Genomic DNA, 19896 nt, shown 5'->3' on the forward strand with positions numbered 1-19896 from the left:
GCGCACACAATTTTTCTTAAACTTGGTTTGGTTTTCTACTTTTGTTTAGAGATGGAGTGAGAGAGTCACAGTTCGACCGATTCTTAAACGATGAGTAGAGCCAGATAATTGAGGTCTCTCTTCGTCAAGTTAAATTTTCTTTCTTATTCTTTTAAGGTCGAAGTGGAAGCTATTGGCCATGTTCATCATAAGCTATATCTTTCATTGCTTTTCGATTAAGCCCACTGATTCACCTGAAATTCCGAAAATCATAGGCAGTGTTTCAACTTCCTCAGATTCTCCTCCTGTTCAAGTAAATTTACTATTCCTCAATCTTTCTGTTTTTGGATTAGGGAGTTTTTGCTTCCTTATTTGTGCTAAATTGTAATCTCTTGGTAGATCTTTACCTTTATTTTTACTTCCTCTCTTGATTTTTTCCTGATTGTGTTTTTTTATGAAATGTTCATGGTAAATAAGTTTCACTCCTGAAAGCTTATTAGTATTCGCTTTGCGGCAATATATTTTGTATCTAAAATTTGTTCTTTATGCTTAAAAATTCAAGGATGTACTTGATTTAATGCATTTTCTCTGTTTGCCATCTGGGTTTTATGTGATTGTTTATTTTTGGCTATGGAGTTGTGTAGTTTAAGTTTGGAGTATCAAAAAGGCGATGTTTTAATCTTTCTTAATAGTTACCACTAGCAAGAGTGCCCGCGCGGTGCTGCGGGTTTTCAAACTGTACAAAACATGTAGAAAGTTTAAATATATATATGATATGCCATACTATTTACATACATGTGGAAAATGTACTTACAACACTATTTACAATAAGGAACAATGAGTAGGATTGGACTTTGTTAATCTGATGGGCTTGTTTTCATTTTGCTTAGGATAGTTGACTGAAATTAGGAGAGAAATAGAAAAAGAATTTCATAAATTGTTTATGAAGGAAACAAATTCAGTTCATATTATATATAATAGATGATCTATTACCTATAAGGAAGAAGATTCATCACTAAAAATGAAAATAATAGACCCTAAAACTTCCAACATGGTGAAAAATATAAACATTGTGAAATTGGAATAGAAATCAATTCTGAAAAGAAACTGAGAAGAGGGATTACATTAAATGGAAACCGTAAACACACAAACTGAAACAATTCTTATAGAATGAGTCAGTCGAATTTACAACGTAGTGAGGAGTGTAATCTTGCTGCCAATTGCTAAACCAAGACTACCTACACCAAATTAGAACATTTTAATCCTTCAATCAGTTATATTGGATGATGCTAAGCATGCATGGTTAAATTAGACGATAACTTGGAACATCTGCTTAAAGCTTAAAAGTAGATCACTTCAATTAAACATATGTCGAGACTATCTCTAATCCTTGGTTAAACCATGAGTTGGAACATGTCCTTAAAGTCCCAAATTTTAATTGGTAAAACAACAGAAAGAACTTATAGCTCCAACCAGTCATCAAACTCTACTGAAATCAGCTTGGATAATAACTGAAATGAAAAAGAAACAAAAATATAGGAATACCATATTAATTTTCAAATCTTACCACCAGTTGTGTCTCACCATGGCTCAGTCTTTGCTTTGTTAGTAACTTAGCCGTCAAATCTTTCAACTGCAATGATCAATTGAACACGATCAGAGAAAAACCACATATGGAAAAGCACACAACTTTCAAAATGCTCATGGAATCCACAATCAAAACTTTTCACTTTGCTTCTATCTGGAAGATACCAAAACGATATTAACAATGAAGGGATGATAACAAATCTCATTAAAGAACACAGTGCATTTATTACCAAAGTGTTAACCAGGTGAAAGTATAAAATATTACGGATTTACAGAGTCAAATTTTACATTTGTTGATTATAATTAGTGAAATAAACAGTAATCTATACAACAATAAATATAAAAATAGTTATTGAAGTTGATTTCGCAATTTCTGAAGGTTTAAAGACTGGAGCATCAGATATTTGTTGAATTTAAAACTTTATGTGATCTTAATCCACTTATTAAATACAAAATACAACAATGTAATTACTTTGCTATCACATTATGAAGTACAGTTAAACGCATTGGTAAGATATTAATCGTATAGGAAACAAAATAAAAAACAGATTATGGAATAAATCAGTAACTAAAATCAGTTAGCATCTGAATTAACACCCAAATTATCAAACAACTCATAAGAATCAATTCCAGTTCGAAAAACAACGATTCGGATAAAGAAGAAATCCCAGAACGGGCTGCAATTAAATTAACTTTTATGATGAGGAGAAGACAAACTAAAAAGCAACTTTTCGATTACATTCAAAGGAAAAAAAAAAACAATTGAAGCAGAACAAAATTATCTTGAAAACAATAATAAATTATTGAAGATCATAACATTATGCAATTGCAAACCCAGCAACGTAAATTGAATTTACCAGTTGAAGATATAATAAAAAAAAATTAGAAACTTCATAAGCAAGCAAGGCAATGGACAAAACCCACAAAGGATCCCAAAACCTCTGGGAATTCCGAAATTTTTCGTTTTTTGGCATACCGAAATAAAACTGAAAGGCGTGATCTAATCAATTTGAAAAATCTCAAGAATTCACATATCATTACAAAACCAAATTCATCGTTAAGATTAAGAGCAACCGAATAACACAATAATAACAAAACAGAAAAAAAAAATTATAAATACCTTTGTCAAATCTCTTGGGATTCAAGTCCATTGACTTCACCCCCATATAACGTGGTGGCCCAGAAATTCTTGTAACTTTAGTAGCCTTGATCATGCATGTATTAGTATAAATACAGAAAAAAAGATAAATGCAATTTATTAGACTAAATTTGGGATCAATAAACTTACAGTGATGCCAATAAATAGCGATTGAAGAAATTTTTTCGTGTTGCTACATTGAGAGGGGCACCCAAACCTGATATTTAAAAAACAAAATATTTAGTACAATGTAAACAATTCAATATGTAGTATCAGTTTAGGATGCATAATTGAAGGCTCTAAAACCCCCAAAATCACAGGAAAAAAATTCACACAAAATCTACCCGCAAATCGAAAACGACAAAAAAGAAAGTAAATTAGGCAACATTGAAAAAGACCTACTACTTACCAGAAAATGCTAGATCACGCAAGGAAAAAAATGAATTTCAATGAAATCGAAAACAGCAAAAACCTGTAGCCACCCAAGGGTTTCGAACCAAAGAAGTCCGTTGGTATGAAATTTTACGCACCATTTGACAAACCAAATCAAGCAGTGTCCAAAGATTAGAAAAATATGTTAAAAAGTAGAAATTGTATTTGATATAGATTAAAATGATTGAGTAATTGTGAGCGACTTACGACAAAATGAGGATGATTGAGGGAGGAGAGTAATCAAATTCGATGACTTCAATTGTAACAAATGGAAGGCCACCATTGAATAGGTGTTAAAAAGCTGAGAATATATGTCAAAATGATATTTAAACCAACATTTTTTTGGAGTGTGATGTTCTATAATTAGAAATTATGTAAATAGTTATGTATAACTGATTTATTGTGGATGAGTGTGATCGAGAAAACATATTGGATATATTGATCTATGACTGGTAGGTGATGCAAGGAACAGTATTGGAGAATTGTAAAAAAGTGGAATATGTTGAAATAAAGGTAATTGCAAATGAAGTTAATAAATTGCATGACTGTATCAAATTGGAAGCATAGTAATGTAATTATTTGGTTTCAAAATTTGAGATCATTGTTTACATATTTTAGTGTAAAGGATAGAATTCAATTAAACAGGTTGATTGAAATGGTGTAAAAGGATGGATCAAACATAGTTAGTTCGGTGTCTCTGTGTAGTATAGAGATATAGTTTGCTGAGTTATTTCAGCCTTCATTATTTGGAGAAATAATCATCATTTCCATCTTTTCTCTTCAATGGAATGAGTTGCTACCAATTTATATACAGAGGCTTTCTCATTTTGACCTGTTGTAAACACATGGCTAATTTTCTAGTTGTTCAATGAGGGGTTTGAGTTGGACATGCAAAAGTATAAATCTAGATGTTCCCATTGAAGATACTCTTACACATGTTCAATTTAACTCATCAGTGGACAAATAAGGAATTAAGCATGTATTCAGAGCAGGTAAAAAGAAGACAGTTTGTATATATATTGGTAGCAACTAATTCCCTTGAAGAGAAGGGTTAGTAAACATTGAATTTAAACGCAACACAACCAAGAAAAGAGAGTTAAGAAAACATACCATTAAATTGTTCCATTGTGGTTGAGGATTTAGATATCGTTAGGGTAAGATGTTAACACCTCACTGCATATCTAAAGAGCAATTATAAAAATTTTGTTTATTAGAACATCTTTAATCTTTTTGAAAATGCTTAAATTTTAATTTTTTGCCAGAAATTTGAAATGGATAAATGTCTAATTTTTTTGTAATATATTAAAAAACAGGATAGGTAGAGAGAAGAAGATATTGTTTAGTGTGTATAGAGCAGAAAGAATGTAGTGCAAATTGTAATCCATAGCAGAAAAAGTATATATAAAACGTGTTGTATAAGTATTTATTAAGCTGTAAATTAAAGGTGTTAAATTTATGTAAACATCTAAAGCATGCGTGTAACATGCTATAAATCAAATGTAGACAAAACATACAAAAGAAAGAAAAAAGAAGAAGGAAAGAATAAGTAAATATAGTTTGAGATTAGTTTTAGAAAAAAGGAAAGCAACATTGCAGCATAACTTTTTAAACCAATATTTCACCTATTTACTCTCAACCTCAATTGTTTTGGAGAGTGCGAAGATGAAGTGTCTTCTTAAGTGTTCATACAACATCTGCAAAAGAAAGAAAGCAATGGAAGAAAGTTAATGATAAGTGAAAAACATTGTAAAATGTGAATGGACAAAAGTGGGAAAATAAGGTAGAATTTAGTAAAAAATACTAAGTTTTTTTGTCAAAGGATTTTATCCTAATCAAAATCCCAAACTGAAACAACATTTGTAATTAGATGTAAGAAAAAATTGGCCAAAGCAGTTAAGTATGGTACCAACATTATTATACTACTATTTTAATCACATTGAATAAAAAATGTAAATGTTTAGACATAGGTTAGTAAAATAAACAGTCTGCTCATAAATTTTGTAATACATCTTTAAACACTATGTTTGCAGTATAGTTGTTTACATTATTGTCTCCATCTGGAATCAAAATCTTCAAACCTTCTTTTGATGTAACTCTAGATAATGCTACATATAATTGACCATGGGTAAAAACAGGTTCAGGAAGATATAAACCAACTTGTTTCAAAGATTGACCTTGACTTTTGTTGATGGTCATTGCATAACATGGTCTAACAGGAAATTGACGTCTTTTAAAAATAAAAGGCCATTTATTTTCTGTTGCTGTCAAAGTGATTCTCGGAATGAATACTTTGTGACCAATATTGTTTCCAGCAAGTATTTTAGCTTCAATAATCTGGTTGAATAATTGAGTAACTACTAATCTAGTTCCATTACACAAACCCAAAGACTGATTTAAATTTCGTAACAACATAATTGGCATTCCTATTTTCAAAATTAGGTTATGGGTAGGTAAACCATTGAAATCGAGCTTATTCAAAAATTCAATAGGATACAATATTTCTAAATTTTCATTATTTCCATTTGAAGAACACAAAGAATCATAGCTTAGAAACACATGTTCATCTCCAGGTAACAAATCGGTTATATAATTGTTTATATCTGTAACAGTTGTGTTTCGAGGTGTTATAATAGCACGTTCTCTCAAGTAGGCAAAATCTTGATAAGAATGTTCAAAATTGGGATAAGTTGCAAGAAAAATTGATAAAATTGGGTTGTCAGAAGAATCAACTATTAAATCTTTAGGTATTTCAATCAGAGATGTATCTTTATCATTTGAATTGTTTTCACCGATTTTTCCATCACCTATTTGTAAAATCCAATTTGCAAAATCACTGATTCTTCTCTTTTCATCAATGTCTAACCCATTTTTTGATAATCTCATGTTTTCTTTTAAATAAAATATTTTAAAATGTGACCACAAATAAGAACTATTTAAAGAAGCATTTATTATGTCCTCTTTGCTTCCTCCAGGTATAACAGGTAATATTTGTCGAAAATCACCACCTAATAAAAGAGTTTTACCACCAAATGGAGTATTGCCTTGTGAATCATTTAAATGGGACATAATATCATAAAGTGATTTATCTAATGCTTCAAAACAATGTTTGTGATTCATCGGTGCTTCATCCCATATAATCAAATCTGTTTTTTCAATTAATGTTGCAAGATGAGTTTTCTTTTTTATTGCACAAATTGAAGAATCAGTAACAACCAAGGGAATTTTAAATCTGGAATGTGCTGTTCTACCAGCTGGTAATAACAATGAAGCTATCCCTGATGATGCCACAGCTAAAACAATTTTTTTCTCAGATCTAAGCTTACTTATGATAACATCCCATAAAAAAGTTTTTCCAGTGCCTCCATGACCATAAACAAAAAACAATCCACCTTTTTTTCTTTCCACAGCATCTATAACACAATCGTAGATAAGTTTTTGATCTTGATTAAGTTGCAATTTTAAATCTGCGTGTTTTTTTGACAATTGTTCAGAATCATAGTTTAATTCTTCTCTTAGAAGCTTATTTTTAATTTCTAACATTTTTCTTGCATCAGGCATTGGTAAATGATACTTGGCTAAAGAACTCGATGCATTGTTAAAAAGAAATTCTAATTCAAACAACACAGAATTTTTTAATTCATCTTGTGGTATGATCATATCAGGAATTGCAAAAGTTTTTCGCAAGGTGTACAAAATGTCATCATACATGTTTTGCCAATGAGTATCAAAAAGAGTTTCAGGATCTACCACATCACAATATAAAATGATTGTAACAAATAATTGTCTCAACTGAGGAGATGACGCTACATTTACAGCACTTGACAAAGCCTCAATCCATTCTTTATCATCTCCTAACAATCCGAATGATTTACATGCAGCATGATACGAAGGATGTACAATACCATTAACAGTTTTGAGATCATCAAAGTTTAATGCACCTTTTTTCAAGTTCAAAAGCATTCGTAAATAATATAATTCACCAGATGCAGGATGCACATACGCTATTCTACCTATTGAACCTTTTCGTTTTCTAGGTTTCCACATTTTTTCCCGTGTGTTCCCGTGTGTCATATAAGAATTTTGAAGGAAATTGTGCATAAGTGAGTGAGCGCGCTTCACTATAAATTTTGTTAGTTTCAAACCAACTTTTTAACATTGTATGGTTAGAAGCATTTTGTTTGATAATTGAATGGAGTGATTGATCACCACTGAAAACAATATTTTGTTCAAACGGTAAATGCACTGGTAATCGCTCTACAGAAGGTTCCCTATGGTGTATAGAATATTGAAACAATCTCCAAACAGCTTCGTAAGGCGATATGTATCTACAATTTAGATATGTTAATATTTCATCATTTGGATCCTGTTGGAGAGCCAATCGCGCTCTATCCGAACCTTTGTTTACATATTTGAACAAATATTTTATAAGCATGGATTGACAACAGGATTCAACATTTACATGAGCATTATATCTCAAAAGTAGTTCAGGATTATAAGGAACAACAAAACTGTTATCAATTTTGATTCCATTTTTTATAACAAACTTTGTATCATCATCCCGACGCCTATAAATTGGAAAACCATTTTGTTCAAAAACTGTTTCATTTTTATAAGGCTTAGGAAAGTTTTTGGAGCACTTATTTTCCCGCATGCAAGGAGAATTTTTATTAACATGCCCACATGGACCATGAATCATAAATTGATTAACAATCTCATAAAGTCGAGGCTCAACAAATTTGTCTGGCAATTCTGCACAAATAATTGAATCTATATCTGATGGCATATAGCATTTGAAATTTGATTTCAACCATATTAACATATGAGAATGAGGCAAACCTCTTTTTTGAAATTCAATTGTACAAACATCTGTTTGGAAAATCAATTGAGACAAACAAAACCCAAAAAAAAATAAGTTAGCTCGTTGAAGGAAAAAAAAAAAAAACCAAACCAAGATAAGCAAAGTAATAAGATTTTAGAACTCACTTGCTTCAACTTGACCGAATGGCTCTCCAGATTTGATGAAATCAAGCATATCATCAAGTTTCATTTTAAATATTCTAGAAATTATATCAGGTCTGTCCTCAGGTTTGTAGCCTGGTTTTTTTTCAAATTCTCTTATAATTTCTGGCCATTTCACATTACAGGTAAATGTTATAAACAAATCAGGATGTCCATATTCTCTACAAATAGCCATAGCATCTTGATAATTATTGATCATATATCTAGGACTTCCGGTGTATGATGCTGGTAAAACAATTTTTTGTCCCAAACTATTTGCATCGTTGTCACCTCTTAACACAGCATCATAAATTCCTTTGTAAATCTCACTTCTTAAATTTTTTTGATTTTGTCTTATGTAATCCAACCTATCTTCTTCAAGTGTTGCATAAGAATCTACTAAATATTGTTGAAAAAGTCTACCTCCTTTCAACAACGTAGTGAAGTATGGATTTCTTTCTTGAATTTGATAAGCTATATAAGCTCTCATAGGTATTCTTTGTCTTTTTGTTTTTGGACCGTTATAATTTTCATTCCATTTTAAATCCGGCCTGTAACCATCTTCACCATATGGAAAAAGAATAGGATACTGAAGAGCCATAAATTTTGGATTCAATTTTGTAACACGTTTTAACCCTTCACTCTTGCAGTCTATAATAATATCTCTATTAGAATCTGACAAACCTATATCACCAACTATTAATCCACCTATTTCATCACTTGTTGGTTGATCATATTGTTTACTATCATTTGGTTGCCTCCCCAACAATGTCATTTTTAAAGAAATGAGACCATTAGTTTCAAATTTATCTCTTATTGTTCGAAAAAGTTTAACCAAGTCATTGCATGAATCAAACATTTTAATCAAACCGTCTACAACTTTTGAATCGAGTCTTTGATTTGTTCCATCATTGTTAAAAGCTCTAAGACGATTTTGTACTTCATTATATGTATCATAAACATATAATTGGGCAAATTTTGGAGATTCATTATCAGGAGGCAAAAGAGATCCCATCAAATGACAAACTTGACCACTGATTTTGAAAATGTAAGGACTTGTTCCATTGTTAATCGAGTGATCAACTTTGGCTCCCATTGAAGTAAATGAAAACATAGAATTGTAAGCTCTAATATTTTCTCGAAATGATAAACTTTTTTGACCTCCATTTGGATCAAGCAACGAATCTAAATAAGGTGGTGTTGGCTTTGGAGTTGGAAGCTTAATTTTTCCTTGTTGACAGCATAGAGTAAACATGGGTTCAATTTTTTTTAAGCTTTGTTTAAGAGACTCATTTAACCAAAAATAAGCACCGCAATAAACACACATATAACTCTTATCACCCAAATCTATATAATCCTTGACAACACCTACAAAAAATACATCCAAAACAGCAAAGAATAGGACAGTAGCGTTATACGACGTTGAGTAAACAGTAAAATTAAAAAGAAAAATAAAAAATTATTATAAGAAATTAACAACATACCTCTTCTGTTGTTTTGAAAAAAAGCTTGTCCCTTATTCATAAGATTGTGATTACGATCACCAAAAGTTTTTTCAACTACGCTTCCAACATCGTTGGAGACTGTAACAATTTTTTTCCCTTTTTTATCACAACTATCTAAGTTTTTTTCAAGCGTAGTCATATCTAATATGTCATCATTATCAGAATGTTGAACAACAAAATCATCAGCAAAAGAACTGCTTGTACCACATTGATATTCACCTCGTGAATATTGACAAGGAAATGTATCAGTTTCATAAAAAGAGGTGTTTTCAGTATTTTGCATATAAGTGGTTCCACACAATTCATTATCAGAATGCTCAACAATAGAATCATTAGCAAAAGATCTGCTTGTACTACACTGATATTCGCCCTGTGAATATTGAGAAACTAACTCATCAGTTTCACAAAAAGAGGTGTGTTCAGAATTTTGCATATAAGTGGTTCTACACAATTTTTTTGGTTGCTGGTTATGCTCAAGGAAAAGATTACATCCACTATTCACAATGTTTTCTTCTTGTTGTAGACCATCATTTATTCCAATATTTAAAGATCTTTTAGACATGATGCATATAAATTTTTATAGCCAATTCCAAAACAAATTGCTGCAAAACACAATTCAAACAAAAAAAAAGAACTAATAAGGATATAACACATATACTAAAACAATACAGAAATCTAAACAAAACCTTAAAACAAAAGTTTGATCTCAATAAACATAAACACAATACAAAGGTTGACTTGGATGAGAAAAAAGTAAACAAAAAAATATAATGAAACTTTGAATTGAAATACATAAGAAGTTTAAATTACTTACCTGTAACACAGAACGTCCTCAAGGCCAAAAAGAACACAAAAGGGTTATAAATGAGAATTCCCTTAACTTCTGTAAAAAAAAAACTAAGAAAAAAAAAACTGCATACCATGAGTTCACAGAATTGTATGAGGCCTGATAAAAATAATTTTAAAGCTTAGAAATTTTACATCAAATTCCAGACTAACCAAAGAACTTAAATTGATTCCAAATTCTCAACCCCACATAAAATTCAAAGCTTAAAAATTAAAAAAAATCTCAAAGATTGAATCTGAGAAGGGTAAAACGTGGAAGAATACCTGGATGTTTTGTCAAATGAGGAAAGGAGCCCAAGCAGGTGAATGACTCCACTCACAGTGATTTTCAAATTGTGCAGAGTTTCTCTCTTGTATTTTTTTTTTTTAAAGATCTTGCTGCTTTCTTTGAAAGTTTGGATTTTTTTTTTATGTTCGTATACTATTAAAAATAAAAAAACACACGTTAGTACAAAGAAAATACATTGACAACTGCAAAGAAAAACTAAAAAATTTAGAAATCAGTTACCTTAATACGTACCAGTTAACAAAACGGTGAAAAGACGAAATCGATACGGTTCGCACCCAAAAACAGAGAAGAACAGCCAACAACTATTCCAAAAATCAAAAGATCGTGTCTGGCCGGAGGTAATTTTGTGAAACCAAAAGGAAGAAATTGATAGAAAATAGGGCGCACAACGATGAAGGCGGAGGAAAACCCAGATGAGGAAACCAGAAAATGGAGAGCCAAAAGGTAAAGTGAAACAGATGAATCGACGGAGAGAAAGAAAAGATGCAGGACGCGTGGGCTGGATGGGTAGAATCGGAAATTCACTGCACACATATGAAGAGGCACGGCAAAAGCCAGGAAAAGCGGAGGGCATTTCCGCCATTTTACTATTCATGAACAGTGAAAAACAGTGCACCCGAGTTTGGGTTTTAGTATATGTATAATTTGCATTTGTGGACAGGCACAGTTGAGGGAGGTGACATTGCAGGAAGAGAATGCTGTATATGAAAGCACAATATCGTGTGAAAATAAAATACAAGAGAAAATTCAAGAAGAAGATTTGCTGAAGAGGAAGTTAATGGTGAGACTTGAGTATATCGTATTTTTGTTAATGGAGAACAACACTTTCTGAAAATTTATGATTTTTGTATCAGGAGATGGAAGAGAATGAAAGGAATTTGAGATAATACTTTAGTCTAAAGAAGGATCTCAAATTGCACTGTTCAAATGAATAGTGTTTGGGTCCGAATTTCATTTTATTAACAGCCATACCATTGCTTTAATGAATGGGCTTTGTGGGTTTGGGCTCCGGGTGGGGTTTGTTTTGGTTGGCTAGAATTGCTTTCAAGGGTGACCTGCAGATTGGAGAGAGAGAGGAGGGCTGCGAATTTTGACTCGGGAAGAGATGGATGTGCTTCGGTCAGAGTGTCATTGGGGGGAGGAGGACAGAGGGACTGCCATATTGGAGAGAGATGGGAGCTAGGGGTTTCAACTCAGTGAGAGAGAGATTTAGCTGGGTCCTTTGCCAGGACCTATGAGATTTCCTTCGATTTTGTCGGATTAGCCAGTCAGGAAAGGGTTACTGAGGGAGGTATGGGAGAGTTTGTTTTTTCGGTTTCTTCCCTTGATTCAAAAGGTAATGCACTGTTTTTAATTCATTGTTTAGTACCAATTCAGCTTTATTTTTCAGTTTATTGTTTTTAATTCATTGTTTACTGTTTAGTTTGTCATCTGCTTTCTTCAAATTGCCATAGATATTTTTGTCCCTTCATTAAAGTTGTCATAGATTTTTTTAGATTGTTTAATTCATCATCAGTTTTATTGTTTTACCTGGTGGAAATGTCCAGTCTTGGTGTGTCCTCTGACTCAAATTTAAGAATGGTTTCTTGACTGCTTAGTTTGTTGAACAACATCATTTCCTACTTTCTAAAGCTCATTTTCTTTATTTTAACTCAGACCGACTCACTCCATCTGTCTCTGTGATTCTGGATTCCGTTCTGCCATTGTTGCTTCTGAAGAAACCTAATTGCAGGTTCCTTTTTCATTTCCAAGCTTCTGTTATGCTTTGTGCTGCTGTATTTTTTGTGGTTAATGAGGCTCGATTGAAATATGCATCAACTTGATTGATTATGCTGCTGTATTATCTCTCTCTCTGCATTTTCTCTTTTTCTCTTTTTAATGAGGCTTTATTCTGCTATACCAAAATGATGAAATATTCATTTTTAATGATAGTTTTATAATAGGGTATGTTTTAATTCGGAGTTTTAATTTGATCGGTGTGATTTTTTTGTGATTAGGATTTAGGACCTTGGTAACATGGTTGATTAGGAATTTGTGTGTTTTCCTCCTGATCTGTATTCAAATTAATTCATGTAAGTCCCTTTCGTAAGAGGGATCTATTTTGATAAGAAACAAGACCTTGTTGCATTCTTTGTTTTCTTGAATTTCTTTGGTTTTTGATGGGTGATTGAGTGGTGTTTGATTGAGAAATTTGCTGATTAGGGTTAGGTTGTGGTCTATTTGGTTGCCTGGAAAATTTGGGAAAGAAAATGGGGTCATGGGATTAGGATTTAGGACCTTCGTAACTTGATTGATTAGGAATTTGTGTGTTTATCTCCTAATTAGTATTCAAATTTTGTGCATATAAGTCCCTCTCTTAAGAGGGATCTATTTTGATAAGAAACAAGACCTTACAACTGTTGCATTCTTCGTATTCTTGATTGTAAAGTCTCTCTACCATGTCACATATATTAATAGGATGCTTAGGTAATTGTTGGAGAAGTTATGCATGCATTCTTTTGGCAATCCTTTCCCAGAATGTGTAGTGATCCTGATATGAGTCTAACTCTGCCTTGGTCATAGCTCAACATGGAAACGTTATGGAATATCTTCTTTATAAGCATTTCTAGGCTTTAGCCTCCTCTTTTTGAGCAGACTTATCTAATATATAAGAAAGCATGTTCTACTAGAGCTCAAATCAAACAAAGAGAGAGAAAATAAAAGTACACCATAAATAAAAAAAAACTTAATTTATTAAGATGTATGGAGGAAAGGTTTTAGTCACTTAAAATTGGGTTAAATTAACGATGTTATATAGTGATACTAATTTGATGCTTGCTTGCCCTGCAATCAACTCAATGTTTAAGGATTATGCATGTTTCCCACTTCCCAGGTCTAATCTGATTGCATGCATGTAACAATAATTAAATTTGGGGACTGGACAATTAACTAATCATAATTTATTTATTGTGTGTAATAACCTCCATAAGTGTGGTAACAAGTTGAGCCTTTTCTTTGTTTTTTTTTTTTTCATTGAAGCTTTCCAGCGCTTCTTTATATTCTTTTTCCTGTTTGTTGACAAATAAGATCATGTTTATTTTTCTTCTAATTTTCGAGTATGTATACATAAAATGTCAGTGGAGTCGATGCATGCTTGAATGACAAACCTCACACGGAGTCACTCACATAGTCTGAAAATCTAATAAACTCTAATCTGATTTTCTGTTTGAGTGATGAATGAGGAGTGTGAGTGCAAATTCAAGTTATGGGGAAGCACAAATTCTTTTCTACCATTATTTCAAATGTTCTCTAACTTATAGGCATCAATAATCTGTTTAACTACATGATTCCCCATGTACCTAATTTTCCACTGTTGTTATTTATAATTGGCGTAGAGATTTTCAAAATTAGATTTAGACCTACTATAATTAACAACTCATGCATAAATTATTTAATTAAGCACCAATTTTTTGTCCTATATGTCTTAGTAGGACAGCCAAGGTGGATTGCCCATCACATATAGAGAAGTAGAAAGGAGAATGCCAACGGGTAGGTTGGAGACCAGAGTCATTTTCTGTATAAGTTTTCCGTCACCAAATATAGGTTGAGAGCATGATCATTTTCTGTTTGCACATCACAATGTTTGTTTTGAGTACTTCTCATGCCATTGAGCACAAATGTTCTTCCTGCATTAGTTAATTTTCTTTATATCAAAATTGAATAAATTTAATTTTCCTTTGTATCCAAATGTATTAAAGTAATTGTGATTGAATTTTGTTCATGTCTGCTTTCCAAGATTTATTTCTTGGTTACTAGATATCTTCGTTTACGAGTGCTTTTTAGTTAACTGAAAGAACGCTTTTCATTCTTCGGTTTTCAGGACTTCTTTACTGTTTACAAGTCAACCCCACCATACCAAAGTACAAGACAAGCGAAGATTTGAGGTAATTTTTGCTCTTAACTTCTTTGGATTTTATATTTTGGGTTAATTATCAACCGGTTTCTGTTACTAGATTTAGAATTGTAATTTGGTACCACTGCTGCCACCTGAGTATTCACATCCTAATGGCACAAAATGGTAATTTTAAATTCTAGGTTATGGGTAAGCATTAGTATTTGGAGGCACAAATTCTTTTCAGCCACTGAACCAAGTGTCATTAGAATACCAAAAGAAAAAAAAAAAACTTGGTTCTCTTTATCGCATTGTTTCTTGGGTAGTTTTCTAGAAATGAGGTTGAAAGGTCGCACCACTTCTTTACTCCATATATATGCACATCCTTATAATCTTTAGACTAAATAAAGCAAAGAAACATCATGATATTGCTAATGGATTTGGTATGTTTTGGAATTTCAGGAATTTCAATTGTTGGAGGGAGAAGTTGGTTCCTTGGCATTTTCAGGTATATAATTATGTACCCGATTTTTATTCAAGCCCTATTTTAAATGTAAGATTGGTTTGTGTGAAATGAATGAAAAAGAGTTAGAATACCCTGTTTGGGATTTTGAAAAAGAGATTTGGAAATGTATGATGTCCTTTTTATATACCCTGTTTTGGATCACTGTCTGTGTTATTTGAAAAGGAGAGACATGGATGATCGGTGTGTGTTATTTGTTCAAGGAGACATACTTATTTGGATTTTCTCGCAAGCCTATTTTGTACACCCTGTTTTTATTCAAAGGCTGCTGCCGTTTGAATATGATTCGTTAAAATGTGCTATCATCAACAGTTTGCATGAAAAACATATTTCACTTTGTTTTCTTCACTCAAGGTGCTTTTCAACACTGTTTCTAAACTATTTCTGTTATGTAAGTTAGTGCTAATGGATTTGCTATGTTTGCGATTTTCATAAATTTGGATCGTTGGAGGGAGCACTTGGCCCTTTGACTTTTGAGTTATATTTATTTACGGTGATTTTGTGACTCTGTTGTTACATTTTATTCATGCACGTTGGGACTAGATTTGGCTATATAATTGTGACATCCTTTGACTATGTATAGCTATGATAACAGTGGAATGTGTAATTGCCATCTCTTAAGTGGGTATAATGTTAATGGTTTGCAGATGCTTAGCAGACTATCAACAAAATTGCTATCGATGAAATTGGGAAAGAAACTTGGGGAGATAATGTTAATAGTTTGCACATGCTTACGAGACTATCTAAAACTGCTTAAATTTTATATTTTGAGTTACATAAAGTTAAGGAGGTTACGATATGTTTCCGAATTATTAAACAAAACGAGATAGCTTAACAAGTTAAGTCTGATATCAGGCTCAATTGTAGGTTGGCTTTAATTATTATATCTTTATAAGAAACATTAGCTTATATGTGCACTAAGTAAACTAAGGTCATCTATTATAAGTTTCCCTATGTCTTCTATCTCTTTATGGTGTGTTATTTATTTGTGTCTGATTGGTGTTTCCCCTATATTTCCTTATGTTTTCTATCTCTTTATATGTGCACTAATTAATTTGATTAGTGTATGTTTAATTTATTCAGGTTAAATGTATTTTATTCATGCAGTTAAGACTCGTGCATTCAAGTCCTGTAGCAAATCGCGGGCATATTTTTGAGCGTAAACTATTTGTAAGATAGAATATATCTCCTACTGTAGTCCTGCTAAACCATGGAAACAACTTACGTACCTAACACGGTATTCCCCGGCCCTACGCCTATCTCAGTTCACACCTACTCCATCAGAAAGACTTCAAAGGAAGCAAGTCAAGCCAACAAAATATCTCCCGTGGAAGATTTATCCCCGACATTAAAGGCAGATCCTTGTCTAATTCATTTCTGCAATGTTTTAATATCACTGGTTACAGTTAAAAGAAAACGACCCAAGACTTCAAAAGTCTGCAAGTCAAAAAGACTCCAAAGGGACAAAAACAATTTAAGGCCACCACACCAATCCTTGAGTTCATCAAACACTTTCCTTACTCGGCTAGCAAAAATGAAAACTTTACAATCTTTTGGCCTCCTATTCTTCTTCACTATCTGTCATATTGTCACAACTGGAGTCTACAGCCAGTGTCTTAAAGACCAGCAACTGTCATTGCTCCATTTGAAGAACAACCTCACATTTGATGATCTTGGTTCTCTGGTTTCCTCCCAGTTTGTATCGTGGGATTCAAGTACAGACTGTTGTTCTTGGATCGGTGTTACTTGCAGTAGCAACGGGAGTGTTGTTGGTCTCGACATTAGCAGCCAACACATCTCGGGTGGCATTGACAGCTCCAGCAGTCTCTTCGATCTTCAGCATCTTCAAAGCCTCAACTTGGCCGACAACTCTTTTGTCGAAGGCTCCCGCATTCCATCTGCAATTGGAAAGCTGACAAACTTGAGGTATCTAAATTTTTCAGATAATCATTATTTCGGGAAAATTCCCTTTGAGATTTCACGCTTGACAAGGTTGGAGATCCTTGATATTTCTCAAAGTTCCTATAATGGGGACCGCAAGCCACTTGAAATCTCGAAGTTCAGCATGCTCTTTCAGAACCTCTCAAACCTGACGGTGTTGAACTTGGACGGAAACAATATCTCTGCTCCGGTTCCAGGATTCTTTGCCAATTTTTCAAAGTTGACTACCTTGAATCTAAGTGATTGTGGGTTACGAGGAACATTTCCGAAGCAGATCTTTCAGGTACCTACTCTACAAACTATTGACCTTTCCTTGAATACGGAACTTCGTGGTTCCTTGCCAGAATTTCCCAAGAATGGATCTCTTCGATCCTTGATTTTAAGCGGGACAAGCTTTTCAGGGTTATTGCCCGACTCAATTGGCAACCTCAACATGTTGTTCACACTAGACCTTTCCGAATGTAATTTCACTGGATCAATCCCGAAGTCAATTGGAAATCTAACGAAATTGGTTGATTTGGACGCGTCATCAAACATGTTTAATGGTCCAATTAGTTCTATTCACTGGGAAAACCTTATTAATCTGGTACATCTCTCTTTGTACGACAATCATCTGGTGGGGAGCATTCGGTCATCTCTATTTTCTCTTCCCTTGTTGCCGTACTTATTACTTTCTGATAATAATTTCTCTGGGCAACTCCCTGAAACTTTTAACGTCTCTTCTAGTTTTCTTACTTCCATTGATTTGAGTTTCAATCATTTGGAAGGACCAGTTCCCATGTCTATCTTCAATATTCGAGGGCTTGAAACCCTCACTCTTTCTTCAAACAATTTCAGTGCCTTTCCTTTTAATTGTCCTCAGCTGCCAAATCTGACGGAGATTGATCTTTCACACAATAGCTTGAGAACATTCCCAGTTTTCTTAAGAAATCAAACCTATTTAACAAAGTTGGATCTTTCGGAAAACCAAATTCAAGGCCAGCTACCCAATTGGATATGGAAGCTCGATTCTCTTGATTACCTAAATGTTTCTCATAATGCCTTGGAAAGTCTCGAAGGTCCTTTCATCAACCCCACATCTTCTATGTCTAGGCTTGACCTTCATTCAAACCAGCTTAAGGGGCCAATTTTAATTGTCCCACCAAATGCCGAATATCTGGATTACTCAAAGAATCATTTCAGTTCTAGTATTCCAGTATCAATATGCTATGCAACAAGTCTTCTCGCTCTTGATTTGTCCAGTAATTCTCTGAGTGGTGAGATTCCCCAGTGCTTGGCTGCAATGAGCAGACTCGTGATACTTAATGTCAGGAAAAACAACATTACTGGAATGATTTCTAATCTTGAATTTCCTGAAAATTGTGAGTCATTACAAGCTCTAGACCTCAGCCAAAATCAGATTGAAGGTCAATTTCCAAAGTCTCTAGCCAGGTGCAGATGGTTAAAATTTTTAAACCTTGCAGAGAATCAGATAACAGACACCTTCCCATGCTTGTTAAAGAACATCTCTGACTTGAGGGTTCTTGCTTTGCGGTCCAACAATTTCTATGGGGGCATTGGATGTCCAGTAGTGAAGACCAATGCCACCTGGTCAGCTCTTCAAATCATAGACTTAGCTTACAACAATTTCAATGGTGAAGTACCAGGATTCCCTCTGACAACATGGCAAGCAATGAAGGGTAACAGAGATATTAGTGATTCTAACTATATAGAGTTATCTTCTCTTGGGCATGGGCATATATCCACTTCTACGAGTGCGGCTCTAAATCCTAATGAACCTGCGTACAGTGATCGCGCAGTGTTTACATTTTCTTATGAGCCTGCTATAACGATTACAAGCAAAGGTTTAAAGTGGGATCTGGCAAAGATTATAAGTGTCTTGACCTTGATTGACTTCTCATGCAACAATTTCAGTGGGTCAATTCCCAAGGAAATGGGAGCTCTGAAATCTTTATATTTTCTCAACTTGTCGAGTAATGCTTTCACAGGTGAAATCCCATCGTCATTTGGTAACATGCGACAACTCGAGTCCTTGGACCTGTCACATAACAAGCTGAGCGGGCAAATCCCACAACAGCTGGCAAATCTTAGTTTCCTTGCATTCCTGAATCTCTCGAATAATCAACTTGTCGGCAAGATCCCAGCTGGTACTCAAATTTCAACATTTCCAAGAGACTCATTTACGGGGAACAAAAGGTTATGGGGGCCTCCGCTGACGATGGATAATAAAGCAGGACTGTCACCACCACCATTAAATGGAAGCCGTCCAAATTCTACAAATGAGATTGATTGGGATCTTATTAGTGTCGAAATTGGATTTGTATTTGGCTTTGCAGTTGCTGTTGGGTCACTTGTGTTCTTCAAGAGATGGAGTAAATGGTATTACAGGGCTATGTATAAAATCCTTGTGAGGATATTCCCTCAGCTTGAAGAAAGAATTGGTCCTCATCGAAGACATGTTCACATAAATCAGAGGTGGAGACGTTGAAATGTTTATGAGGAGCAAGCAGCTGGACTCCATGTTGTGCCTAGGGTAAGATCCAACAAATAAAGTACGGTTTCACATTTTGATATATAACTTGTGTTGTAATTAGGTTTGGAAGTTATTTTGTATCTTTCTGCATTATGGTTAATAAATTTTCCTTGTATTATCGAGGTTTCTTAAAAAACGAAAAGAACAAGCCTACTAACCATGCCTTATGCGCACATTTCGAATTCCATTTTAACACTTTTCTAGGATGGACACTCAAACACATGAGCAAGGAAAAAGGGTTATCATGTTGTTTG

At 33.7% G+C, this 19896-nt stretch overlaps 3 protein-coding genes, 2 long non-coding RNA genes and 1 other non-coding gene across 7 annotated transcripts in view; 1 reads left to right on the forward strand and 5 right to left on the reverse strand.

Moving 5' to 3' along the window:
• The window catches only part of LOC126618596 (receptor-like protein 7), a 76329-nt gene that overhangs the window by 5095 nt on the left and 51338 nt on the right, over positions 1-19896 (forward strand). Inside the window, exons 10-17 of one of the 2 annotated variants that reach the window (XM_050286709.1) lie at positions 50-292; positions 11436-11555; positions 11629-12110; positions 12431-12506; positions 14634-14697; positions 15108-15153; positions 16276-16338; positions 16434-17392. In XM_050286709.1, the coding sequence (XP_050142666.1) occupies positions 16703-17392 (690 nt within the window). In that variant the 5' untranslated portion in view covers positions 50-292; positions 11436-11555; positions 11629-12110; ... (3 more) ...; positions 16276-16338; positions 16434-16702. Of the gene's footprint in view, positions 1-49; positions 293-11435; positions 11556-11628; positions 12111-12430; positions 12507-14633; positions 14698-15107; positions 15154-16275; positions 17393-19896 lie in introns of both variants that reach the window. The other variant, XM_050286708.1, reaches the window with a different exon arrangement.
• Positions 1035-2743, reverse strand: LOC126618620 (uncharacterized). Its single transcript, XR_007621776.1, has 3 exons — positions 2687-2743; positions 1547-1612; positions 1035-1217 (listed from the first exon to the last, which is right to left on the reverse strand). It is a non-coding gene; the product is annotated as an uncharacterized LOC126618620 (long non-coding RNA).
• Positions 3805-3907, reverse strand: LOC126620556 (small nucleolar RNA Z103). Its single transcript, XR_007622567.1, has one exon. It is a non-coding gene; the product is annotated as a small nucleolar RNA Z103 (small nucleolar RNA).
• LOC126618246 (uncharacterized) lies at positions 5126-7180 on the reverse strand. Its single transcript, XM_050286302.1, has one exon. The coding sequence runs from the start codon at positions 7178-7180 to the stop codon at positions 5126-5128; it is 2055 nt and encodes a 684-aa protein (XP_050142259.1).
• LOC126618247 (uncharacterized) lies at positions 7339-9636 on the reverse strand. Its single transcript, XM_050286303.1, has 3 exons — positions 8120-9636; positions 7596-8002; positions 7339-7344 (listed from the first exon to the last, which is right to left on the reverse strand). The coding sequence occupies exons 1-3, from the start codon at positions 9459-9461 to the stop codon at positions 7339-7341; spliced, it is 1755 nt and encodes a 584-aa protein (XP_050142260.1). The 5' UTR covers positions 9462-9636.
• Positions 10383-11215, reverse strand: LOC126618619 (uncharacterized). The gene is made up of 3 exons (XR_007621775.1): positions 11006-11215; positions 10750-10906; positions 10383-10522 (listed from the first exon to the last, which is right to left on the reverse strand). It is a non-coding gene; the product is annotated as an uncharacterized LOC126618619 (long non-coding RNA).

Source organism: Malus sylvestris, chromosome 4 (genome assembly GCF_916048215.2).
Source record: "Malus sylvestris chromosome 4, drMalSylv7.2, whole genome shotgun sequence".
Classification (NCBI taxonomy): domain Eukaryota; kingdom Viridiplantae; phylum Streptophyta; class Magnoliopsida; order Rosales; family Rosaceae; genus Malus; species Malus sylvestris.

Excerpts from the sequence above, each read along its gene's own strand:
- LOC126618246 (XM_050286302.1), bottom strand. The coding sequence starts at position 7,180 with ATGTGGAAACCTAGAAAACGAAAAGGTTCAATAGGTAGAATAGCGTAT.
- LOC126618247 (XM_050286303.1), bottom strand. The coding sequence starts at position 9,461 with ATGTGTGTTTATTGCGGTGCTTATTTTTGGTTAAATGAGTCTCTTAAA. Across the intron at positions 8,003-8,119 it reads ATTCGGTCAAGTTGAAGCAA|ATGTTTGTACAATTGAATTT; the intron begins GTGAGTTCTAAA and ends TTTTCCAAACAG.